The sequence below is a fragment of the Nicotiana tabacum genome, chromosome 4 (assembly GCF_000715075.1).
Source record: "Nicotiana tabacum cultivar K326 chromosome 4, ASM71507v2, whole genome shotgun sequence".
NCBI classification, from domain to species: Eukaryota; Viridiplantae; Streptophyta; class Magnoliopsida; order Solanales; family Solanaceae; genus Nicotiana; species Nicotiana tabacum.
In genome coordinates, this window is record NC_134083.1 from 139,252,364 (window position 1) to 139,264,887 (window position 12,524).

At 33.8% G+C, this 12,524-nt stretch overlaps 1 protein-coding gene across 2 annotated transcripts; it reads left to right on the forward strand.

The window, feature by feature from the left end:
- Positions 1 to 6,480: 6,480 nt before the first annotated feature.
- Positions 6,481 to 7,925, forward strand: LOC107785714 (glucuronoxylan 4-O-methyltransferase 3). Of its 2 annotated transcripts, none has more exons than XM_075252528.1 (2): positions 6,481 to 7,560; positions 7,644 to 7,925. In XM_075252528.1, exon 1 carries the CDS (start codon positions 6,648 to 6,650, stop codon positions 7,548 to 7,550), a length of 903 nt encoding a protein of 300 aa, XP_075108629.1. In that variant the 5' UTR covers positions 6,481 to 6,647; the 3' UTR covers positions 7,551 to 7,560; positions 7,644 to 7,925. The 2 variants fall into 2 exon arrangements, with proteins under 2 accessions (XP_075108629.1, XP_075108630.1); XM_075252529.1 differs by having other exon boundaries at positions 7,647 to 7,925.
- Positions 7,926 to 12,524: the final 4,599 nt, after the last annotated feature.

A 12,524-nucleotide genomic window follows, 5' to 3' on the forward strand; every position in this document is an offset into this window, starting at 1 on the left:
ATTGAGATGAGTTTTTCTATGTGCGTGTTTACCTTTTCAATTTTAAAAATTTAAAATCAATTAAGCTTTTAATTTATTAAATTATTTCTATAATTATAGAATAACTTTAAAATCCATGACAAATATCAGTACTAAAGAGAACATATATTAACACATTCATGAATTAATGAGATAATATTCAATTAGTTGAAATCAAGTATTCTATCACCAAAATATTACCAATAAATAATTTTCATTAGTTAACTTTATAACTCAAAAAGGCTTAAAATGTGTTTGGATATAAAATTAAATATTTTAAATATTTATTGCAATGCTCTTATATGAATATATTAAATATACATAAAATATTAATAAACTTTTATACTTTTGAGAATTACATTACATTACGATACACTTCATGTTGGATAAAAGAATAATAATCATTAATTTTTTACGACAATTAATCATTTTATTTCTTTTCAGAAATAAATTTAGTTGGGTTAAATATTACCTATTTATTTAAATTCTTCGTATGATAACTAAACCTAATAATATGGAATAATATAAAATTCATATTAAGAACTTGGGTAAATAAAATTAATTTTTTAAGACCATGAAGAACATATTATAGTTGCATGATATTTGTGTACAATTGAACATATTATTATACTATGTCTGAGCTACTAATGCAAATGCCCAACTCTTATATTAGAGTTGTGATAAGAAATTAGAATACTTTTTTATGACAAAATTTCTTCCTTTATTAAGTTCCAAATAGGACAACTTGTGCTTTTTTAAAATTTTATTTTTATAACTCAATCACATAATTTTTATAATATGTGTGTGATCTTTAAAATTTTATATGCATTTAAATTAAGTACGCGTGCAACACATGTACCCTAAGACCAGCAGCCTTAAAATATATATTCAACTTCTTATTCTAAAATGGAAAACATAACCTAATTCATTTTAGAAATTTTAAAATAATTAATTCCTGGACAAACGAGCTAGTTATGTTTCAGAATCACAAAAGGCAGGTTGAATTAGTCTTGATAAAAATATGCTAGCTAAGATCCATCATTTGTGAAAATTTTGGCTAAGATTTGCTCCGCTTTTTACGTAGCAATCAGATGAAAATTGAAAAAGGGAGGTTTAAATAGGCCATATCCCCAAACTGTTCAATTAAATTGCAATTTAAATAACTATTAGATTATTTTTGTTAGTTATATGAATCAGAATTAAATACTTATGAGCAAGAATACATGTGGTTATTTTATTTTCAGGTGTTTTAAAATTTAGTTTAAATAAAAGCTCTACCTGTCGGATTATGAGCTGTATTCTGCCATGTCTAATCCACATTACCAATACATCTATCATGTTTTTATTGTATAATGTTGTATTTTCTTTTCGTAGTAGAAAATGGAATGATTGAACCTACTACTTAGTATGTTTTTATTTATATACTTACAGCGTTCCTTGGAAAAATAATCATTTACAATGATCTATTTGAAACTAATAAATCTTAAAGTTGTTGACCAATATATTAACTTAGCAATTCGATCTGAGGGGAAACTATTTTTCCAAATGTGCAAATAAATTGTGAACAAACACGATCACTGAATTTATAAACCTTTAAGTAAATATGGCAAATGAAAATGGTGCTATCATGCATTTTGCCCAAGATCTGATGATCATCACTTTGAACCATTAATTGTGATGTTCCCTTTTTTCTTTTGTCCGATATTTTTATACTGTTGGCCACTTTTTCAAAATTAGGCCCGTAATCTAAATATTAGTTTTGAATATTAACTTCAGACAGGTGACCATTTTCGAATTGCAGCCTGGATTAATTTTAAGAAAGTGGCCAATAAATTCAAATTTTGAATTCATAAAAGTGGCTATTTGTGAAAAAAAACCTTCCACGATGCTTCAATTAAATAAGATATTTAAGGGAGAGATAAAGAGTGTTTTAGATAAATATTTTTGTGCTTAGAACTATAAGCTTCTTAATTTAGGGACGTGCAAAAATAGTACTATTCGTTCATTTTTAGTTGTCCACTTTTAATTTTATACTTTTTTTAACAAAAAATAAATGAAGTATATATTTTACAATATTACCATAATAATAATAACATTACCAAAAGTCTTGAAAAATGAATAGTTAATGATAAAGATAAAATAGAAAAAAAATTATTTTTATCTCGATTTAATATAGCAAAAATGAAAATATATTCTAAAAAGATGTACTAATATGATGCCATAAAACAACAAACAACAACAATCCAGTAAAATCCCACTAATGGGGTCTGGGGAGGGTAGTGTGTACGCAGACCTTACCCCTACCCCGAAGAAGTAGAGAGACTGTTTCCGAAAGACCCTCGGCTCAAAAAAGACAAAATGACAAAATGACAAAAAGGAAACAATATTAGTATCACAACAACAATCATAGGATAAACAGGAACACCATGAAATCCAGAAGAAAGATGCAAAGCAAAGGGAGACAATATTAGTAAATATTAGTATCACCACAACAATCATAAGAAAAATAGGAACACCATGAAATCTAGAAGAAAGATGCAAAGCAAAAGCGATAGCTAGTAAATAGGACATGCACTGAAAAGCGAAATAGTAAACCACAACATTGCCAATAGCTATCTTAGACAAAAACCCTACATGGCTAGTCCCACAATGGTACGAAGTAAGGCACGACTCAACTACCTCCTAACCTACAACCCTAATACTCGACCTCCACATCTTCCTATCAAGTGTCATGTCCTCGGAAATCTGAAGCCTCGCCATATCCTGTCTGATCACCTCTCCCCAATACTTTTTAGGTCGCCCTCTACCTTTTCTCGTGCCATCCACAACCAGCTGCTCGCACCTCCGTACCGGAGCATCTGGGCTTCTCCTCTGAACATGTCCGAACTATCTAAGCCTCGCTTCCCGCATCTTGTCATCAATGGGAGCCACATGCACCTTCTCCCGGATATCATCATTCCTAATCTTATCTATCCTAGTGTGACCGCACATCCACCACAACATCCTCATTTCTGCTACTTTCATCTTCTGGATATGTGAATTCTTAACGGGCCAACACTCAGCCCCATACATCATGGCCGGTCTAACCACCGCTTTATAAAATTTACCTTTGAGTATCGGTGGCACTCTCTTATCACACAGGACTCCAGATGCTAACCTCCACTTCATCCATCCTACCCCAATACGGTGTGTGACATCATCGTCGATCTCCCCTTCCTCCTGGATAACCGAACCAAGGTACTTGAAGCTGCCTCTACTCGGGATGGCCTGCGAATCAAGCCTCACATCCACGCCCTCTTCCCCTAGCTCAGCGCTGAACTTACACTCCAGGTATTCCGTCTTCGTCCTACTCAGCTTGAAACCCTTTGACTCAAGAGCCTGTCTCCAAACCTCCAGCCTCTCGTTAACACCGGCTCGCGACTCATCAATCAAAACTATGTCATCGGCGAATAGCATGCACCATGGCACATCCCCTTGAATATGGTGTGTTAACGCGTCCATCACCAGGGCGAATAAGAACGGACTGAGCGCAGAACCTTAGTGTAACCCCATTACAACCGAAAAATGCTCAGAGTCGCCTCCTACTGTCCTAACCCGAGTCTTAGCCCCATCATACATGTCCTTAATCGCCATAATGTAGGGAACCGACACACCTTTTGCCTCCAGGCATCTCCAGAGAATTTCTCTAGGCACCTTGTCATATGCTTTCTCTAGGTCAATAAACACCATGTGCAGATCCTTCTTCCTCTCTCTGTATAGTTCCACCAACCTTCTAACAAGGTGTATAGCTTCTGTAGTCGAACGACCCGGCATGAACCCGAACTGGTTGTCGGATACAGACAATGTCATCCTCACCCTCGCTTCAAACACCCTCTCCCACACTTTCATGGTATGACTCAGTAATTTGATACCCCTATAATTGTTACAACTCTGGATATCACCTTTGTTCTTATACAATGGAACCACCGTACTCCACCTCCACTCATCCAGCATCCTCTTCCCCTTAAAAATGATATTAAACAACCTAGTCAACCACTCCAAACCTGCTCTCCCCATATACTTCCAAAAATCCACCGGAATCTCGTCTGGCCCGATCGCTCTGCCCCTACTCATCTTACGCATAGCTCCCACGACCTCCTCAACCTCGATACGCCTGCAGTACCCAAAGTCACGGTGACTCTCGGAATGCTCCAATTCGCCTAGCACAATATCCCGATCCCCTTCTTCATTCAGAAGTTTATGAAAGTAGGTCTGCCATCTCCTCTTAATCTGGGCATCTTCCATCAATACTCTACCATCTTCGTCCTTGATGCATCTCACTTGGTCCAAATCCCGAGCCTTCCTCTCTCTCAACTTGGCCAGCCGGAATAACTTCTTTTCCCCACCTTTTTTCCCCAGTTCCTCGTACATACGACTATAAGCCGCAGTCTTAGTCTCTGTGACCGCCAACTTAGCCTCCTTCTTAGCTGCCTTATACCTCTCCATGCACACTCGCCTCTCCTCCTCACCTATGCTCCCCACTAACTTCAAGTACGCCGCCTTCTTTGCTTCCACTTTACCTTGGACCATTTTATTCCACCACCAATCTCCTTTGTGCCCACCAGAAATTACATATTATCCTTCACAGTAATTACATCATGTAGCCACTCGCACCAAAAAAAAATCATGTAGCCACGTGACCCCCATTTAAGGTTCTCGAACAATGCAAAACCTGTATATGTCCAATTCTTCGTGGTGATTTTTTATTGGTTGGAGTGAAAGGGTTTTGTTACTGTAAATTAAATTTACAGAATCTGACCAAAATTTGTGATGCTTTAACTGTAACTGGCCCATATGTTTTGCTGATTATAAGCAGAAAGTATGGTGTCCTTTGTACACTGATGTTATGTGGTAACCACCAAAATAGAAAATCGACCTTTTCCTCTCTCTTTTGGCCATAATTTAAAATTTATGAGTTTTTATAGCTATATAATTTACAGTCAAATATTTATAGATATTCAATAAAAATTTTAATATACATATAAGGTTTGCCGTCAAAAAATATTGGATTCGCGGGAATCCACGTCTAGATCCGCCACTTAGTAGGCTAGCGTTTGGCCATAGATTCCCAAATTTGTTCTGAAAAATCTAATTTGGGTGAAGTTTGGTTTGAAGATGAAAATGTGTTTGGACATCAGTTTCAAAACATATTTCCCAAATTTATTTTGAAAAAACATGAAACATGACTTATACCCATAAGTTCTAAAAACTATCACAAATACCCAACAGTATCATTATCAATTGCATTCATTATACTATCGCAAACCATAATCCTGAACATAAATAAATTTGTTACAAAATTATTATTTTTATAATGAACTACATGATACACTATCAGGTGACCGAGAAGACGAAGCAATATTGTTACAAAATAATAAATGGTGGGCTATTTTATAAAATACAAAAGTTTGGGGCAATTTTTAAAAAATGTAATAGTAATATTTTGGCTCAAAACCAACTATTGAGCTGGTTTTGGGATTTGGAATTTTGCCAAAATGTAGGCAAGATTTATGGCCAAACATATGTTTACCAAATAAAATCCAAATTTATTTTGACAATTTATTGCCAAACGGGTCCTAGTTCTTATAAAAGTAAAACGTAATTCTTTCCTTATCTCTTTGCGTTTCCTATGCACCCAATAAAAAAAAACATACTTACATATTAGTCAATTAAATAATTAAAATTCTTTTTGACAATTAAAAAGAAATAGATAAAGGAAAGAACATACTGTACTAACCACATGACAATAAATTTATTTTATTTTGAAGTCAAAGTATAACATGGGAAATCAGTATCTCACAGTATCACCTACTATGCCAACTATTCCAAAAAAAAATGGTTAAGTAAAAGTATATATTTTTAGTACACAAACAAACTCTTTATCTACAGATCCTTACCAAACTAGTATTATAATTGTGTCTTGCACAATCAGTAACATCATTAGCTTTCTTGTCTCCATCAACCCTTTTCACTTTCTTCAATTTGAAGGGAAAACAATAGTATAGTATGTTTTAGTTTTTTAAGGGAAATGGAAACTCTGGTCCTAGAATACAAAGTTCTTAAGTAATTCTTAACTCTGTTCATGTAAAATTATTGCTACTGTATTATATGAAAAACAACAACAAAAATAAATCTCGCGTAATCTTATAAATGAAGTCTGTGGAGCGTAATATATACGCAAACCTTACTCTTACCTTGAAAAAGTAGAAAGATCATTTTCGATGGATTCTATTTCAAGAAAAAAAAAGGGGAAAAAAGTAGCAACAAACTATATAATACTAAAATATACATCAAATATATATTTATTTTATAGTATGCTCCTACCTTCCTTTTCTATATGTATTGTCAGTTTCCTTCTTAATTAGTTAGAAGCTGGTATGACAAACTAAAATTAATCATTTAGCCTTTCTTTAATAATAAGTCCCTTTGAACTCTTCTTACCATTTTAAATATTTCATACTCCTATTTTATATTACACTTCCAAATTCCCAAACCAAAAATCTTGAAAATCCTCACCCCCTTCTCTCCAAAACTCCTATTTTCTCTTCTTTTTTTTAACTCTCATCCTGGATTCTTCTCCCAAAGAAAAGATGAGATCCAAAAGCCAAAGCCCCATTAATCTTAAGCTCATTCTCATTGTTTTTTTCTTAGTTTTTCTACTCTTTTTAGTACTTAGATCAACTTTTTCACCTTCTTCTCCTCAGCAAACTCAATCATCATCTTTAATTCACCCTTCAAACTCATCAGAAGATCAAGAAACTACTGAAGATAAGCCCTCCTCTTCTTCAATAGCTTGTCCTTTAACACAAACATGCAACAAAATCTCCCCATCATTAGCAAATGCTTTAGTCCACTATGCAACTTCAAATGTAACCCCACAACAAACAAGCAAAGAAATCTCAGTTTCCTTAAGAGTTCTTGAAAAAAAATCCCCTTGCAATTTCTTGGTCTTTGGCTTAGGTCATGACAGTTTAATGTGGACAGCACTTAACCACAACGGCCGCACAGTTTTTCTTGAAGAAGACAAATCTTGGATAGAGCAAATACAAAGCCAATTACCAAATCTTGAATCACACCATATTATCTATGATACAAGAATAACTCAAGCTGATGAACTAATGGAAATTGGAATGAGCAATGAAGATTGCAAGAAAGTAACAGATCCAAGATTTTCCAAATGCCAACTTGCTTTAAAGGGGTTGCCAAAAGAAGTATTGGAAATTGATTGGGATTTAATTATGGTTGATGCACCAACTGGTTGGCATGATGGAGCTCCAGGTAGAATGAGTGCAATTTACACGGCTGGTTTGATTGCTAGGAATAAAGAAAATGGAGAAACTGATGTGTTTGTACATGATGTTGATAGAGTTGTTGAAGATCAATTTTCAAAGGCTTTTCTTTGTGAAGGGTATTTGGTTGAACAAGAGGGGAGGATTAGGCACTTCAATATTCCTAGTCATAAGGCACGTTTGGGTAGAACTTTTTGTCCTTAAAATTTAAGAGGTATTTCAAGATTTATTTTTGTTTTTCCACTTTATTATAATTTCCCTAAGAATAACTTTTTTTTTTCCGGATTGGTTGCTAAGAAGGGAAATCTTGGAGCAATAGGTACGGTTGTCTCCGTGTGGTTACAGATTTGAGATGTGGAAACCTGTCTACGTCACACCATTAGAGGTGCGACTATTGCCCGGAATACAGAATACTTTGTTCATTGGGCTGCCCTTCCTGGTTGCTACATGCATTTTCATTTTTCTTGTTTGATCTGCCTATGGATGTACATTGAGGATATGTTTAATTGGTTCTTCCTTTTGTTATTATTATTTTCTTATATATAAAAAAAATATAATAATACGGGGATTGATTTTTGATGGTGGAAGTGTAATTTTATTTCAGAGGCTATTAAATTCTATATGATTTCCTTCCTGCCTTACATTGAACTTCAATTGAGGTCATCCAAAACAATCAACTTGGCTCTCAATCTTATAAAAGGAGCGTTGAATTAGAAAGAGCAAAAACTCCTTTTGCTTTTATCCTTTAAGTGTATGAGGTAAATTGTGGATTAATTATTTCGAGATATAAAAAGAAGCCAACAAGCAACTATCCTGAATTTTTTAAGTATATTACTGATGGTTGCTAGAATTTTGAATCATCAGAAATTCTGACAACTATCAAATTTTGTCGCTACAATGTTAAAAAATTTTAGTAGCCTAAAGTGTCTTAAAATTTTGCTCAATAAAAATTCTCCCCAGCGTGTATTAAAATTAAAAGAATTCCATAATAAATCACTTCATAAGCTGACCTTGGAGTATTTTAGCTAGTTACAAACAATTTTGTAAATGTGTAGCTAAATATCAATAAGCTCATGTCGGGAAAAAAAAATCGCTTTTTTGATTCTCTACATCTTCAAGCATAAAATATTCGTGAGTTTTTACTTCTTTTTCCTCAAGTTTATATATACCTATCCCAACTATAAAAACACAAAAACAAACACGAGAAACCTAAAATCTCATCTTCTTCAATGCTAATCTTATTAAATTTTGAATATAATTTAGTGAGAAATTTGAAGTGGGTATTGTTTGAACTTATTAGAAATAGTCTAAGTAGGCTATTTACAAAGTTTAAAGTCATTTGATGGAGATCTAGACTAGTTTTGAACAAGAATTGCAAGTGAAAATATACAAAAAGTTCGCTAGAGATGCTTATACACTTTTATACACCACCAAATACCTGTAAATAATATATCAACCTTATATACAATAGTGTATGAGAGATGTTTATACACTATTATACACTATTTATACAAATATTTCACACTATTATACAAATGAATTCTATCAATGGAGCTTCACGGGTTCTTCTTATTCCTTGGGCATTCTCTGAAATTTAACTCAAATCTAGCTTAAATCTACTCCAAATCACTTCAAATTTAAGTTTTGAACTCCTCTTGATGATTTCAATCAATTGGGACAATACCCAATCCAAACAACTAACAAATCAAAAATCCCAATTTCTGAAAATCGAAGCTTCGAACGACATTTAATGGTTGACTTTTATTTTTCAAAATTTTAATCAACCATTGAGATTAAAATTACTTGTGGAATGAGGATAAGACGGAAACATGCCAATACCTTCTTTCTAATTTGATGATCCAACAACCTACTAAGTGAACCTCTCTAGTGCATGACAATAAACACAGTTCTCCCCGTTCCAATGAAAGAAATGATCTTAATACGACTCCAAAAAACTAATTCTTTTACGTATTGTTTTTCTTCTTCATCCAAATAGTGGCTATCGGGTTTGAATCTGGAAGAATTGAAGGAGAATAAGAATGATAAAGAATGAAGAAAAAAACAATGAAAAGAGGGTGGGCTAATTGGTGAAAAATAATTTTCAAGTTATGTACAATCTGCGCTACACTAGGTAAGGGCTTCAAACGTGAGCCATTTTCAGATGGATTGTTAGGCCAAGTGATAAGGCGTGTAATTCCCTCTTTAAAATTCTTTCCAGCATGCTCTAAAATTTTAAGGTTAGGTTTTCTCTCGAAATTTTTATTAGCAGGGTCAAAAAATCAATAGTGACATAAAAATATCCTATTTATGCAAATGTTCATGACTTGTTTTATGGCAGACTGGTTTCGTTTTGTTGAATGGCCCTGGTAGACGCCTATCAGAGTGGTCCACGTCTTACTATTTTGGGCCTGGTCGACAAGTAAAAGTAGACATTTGCTCTATATATATATGCATACAATTTAAATTGAACTCGCCGTAAAAAATCTGGTATAAACTCCGAAGTCCGAAACCTATACTGATATGGATTTCCTTCAATACTTCGGAATCGGAGCAAACATCAAATATTTCTCTATAAATATCCCATCAATCTTTCTAAGTTTTTACTAAACAAAAACAATGGAGGCATACCGATGCAAATCCCATAATCTGAATCGGTCGAGTGGTTTCTCCAGTTGTCGAAGCTCTGGTTTGTTGACCCGACCCGCATCCCCAAACCGGGTCAATCTTCGCCGACCAGTAACTTCTTCATCGTTTTCTTCCACGTCAACCGGCGGTTCTATTTCCGTTCACCGCCGTGAACCACAGCAGAATAGTGGCCAACAAAATAAGAAACGACATTGCATGTGTGCGCCGACAAATCATCCAGGTTCATTCCGTTGTAGCCTTCACAAGAATTCAAATCAGCCCAAATATGGCCATATCAATACGACGACATTGAATTTGAATATTATGCGGCGATCGGCGATGGTGAATTCGCTCGTTGGGATTGGAGCCGTTGAAGATGGCGAATTGGTAAAGAGGAAACTTATTGCTTTCATTATTTGGCCATCTAAATCTAATTCCTATCATCATAATCATAATCATAATCTCAAGCCTACGCACGATTTTCAGCCTAGGTCAAGCAGGCTCTCCGTTATGTCCAAGGCCCGAGATTTTTGACACGATTGTAGGAGTTGGGAGTTTTGCCTTTATTTTTTTAATGAATTTTCAGGCAAAATTTTGTAGCACTATTCTTTTATTGAATTTGCATATAGGAATCAAAGCATATAACTGTCCAATATTAATATATTATACTTATGCGAATGTACCTACTTTATTGTCTTGAATTTGCATTGGAATCAAAACATGTCTAATTTTCTTGTTTAATCAAAACTCTGCTCTCGATCAAATATTACCACATAAAATAAGATGGAGACAGTAATTTTTTTTTGAAATATCATTCTTTCAGTTGGCATTTGGTCCAGTGACGCAATAAAATAAAAGACCATATAGCAATCAACAGAGTTTCAGAATGATAAAAAGTAGGGTTTTGCGCAATAGTCTAAGGGGTGTCTCTTTGGTGTCAATTGGCACCTTCTCGCAAGAAATTATACTATGTAGCTAAGGTAAAAAAAAATGTTGTATATATATTATATATTGAATTTTTGTAACTTTTTGTGTGTGCTTATTTCTATATATTTTGATACCTTATTCACCGAATTTGAAGCTATGAACACCTAATTTACCCATGAGATTCTTGTGCCATGACTTAATCATAAAATCACGATCACGGCGAAAGTTTATTCATGCATGGTGTTTATGTCAAACCAATAGATGTGTTATATGTGTTTATAAATTGACTCCTCCCTCTTAATCATAATTAATTAATACATGTTTTCACTTAATAAAACTCACTTAACCATGATAACGAATTAATATAATTTCTCTCGGAGTTTTAGAATGATAAATCTAGGCTTTTGCCAAGCATCAGTTGCGAGCCATCATGGTCTAAGGGGTGTCGTATATCCTACCCTCCCCAAACCTCACTTACCTTATCCAACTAATTAATCTACTAGTAATACATCTAATTAATCAGAGAAGCACTTAGAATAAAAATAAAACTATTTAGGAGTAATACAATATTGCCAACATAGAGAACATAAATTTTGGTTATAGAAGAGGGATTAGAATCAGGATCTACATTAGTAAAATGGAAGCCATCTGATTTCACTATCCAAAAGCAATCAGATTTCTCTGAGTTTTATCTTCGCTTTTAAGGGAAAGCACATTGTGTATTATACATATGTAGGGTAATTTATTCTTCTCACTGAGGTAGTTTGACTCGGCACGGAGTTTAAGAAAAAAGAAGACTTTTGAAATTTGTGGTCTTAAAAGCTTAAGGGGTAAAAGCTTTGTGGAGTCATGATATTTGTGTGGTTATCAAAAATTCTTATTAAGGGTAAAATGGGTAAAATGAAGAGTTTAAAGTTAAATTATTTCAAAATTTAAAACTGTGTCATTTATTTTGGAACAGACTAAAAAGAAAAGTACCTCATCTAATTTGAAACGGAGGGAGTATAATTTATTTCTGGTTTTGTCATAATTTTGAGATAAGACAGAGGGTTTTTAGATAGTTATTTAATAATATTCAAATTGCAATAGATTACATTCTATAGATTTCGCGACAGGGTTCAATAAATGCTAAGTTTTTCATTTTCTTTCTGTTTTTATCATAATTATGTGATTACGACATAACACAGTGGGAATTGGTCTTATTTAGAGAGTTATTTATCCAAAATCCAAATTTAAAATGATTATTGCTGGTGACAATGGAGTATATGGTAGTAAGCCAAAATAAACTTAATTAAACCAATTATATGAAACAATATCCTAGTAGCTAAGTCTGTAGCCAAGCATTCTAATGTATATAATCACTTTTTTATCAACTGTTATTGATATAATTCAATGCCTATATCATATTCAATTTGAGTTTGTATGTTATTCTAATTTTGAGATAATGTTTTATCAACAATTTCAGTTTGTAAGCCTTTTTCTAGGTTAGGTTCAATTTCCTCATGTTGTTTTGTTATTCAATAAAACAAATCGCGTAGAACTCTATGCTTTGGACTAAGGTGTTCTGTCAAAAAACACTTAAACAGCATAAGGTTCATTTTGTACAACAAACTTTTCAAGTAGATT

Coding starts and splice junctions, on each gene's coding strand:
- LOC107785714 (XM_075252528.1), top strand. CDS start 6,648: ATGAGATCCAAAAGCCAAAGCCCCATTAATCTTAAGCTCATTCTCATT.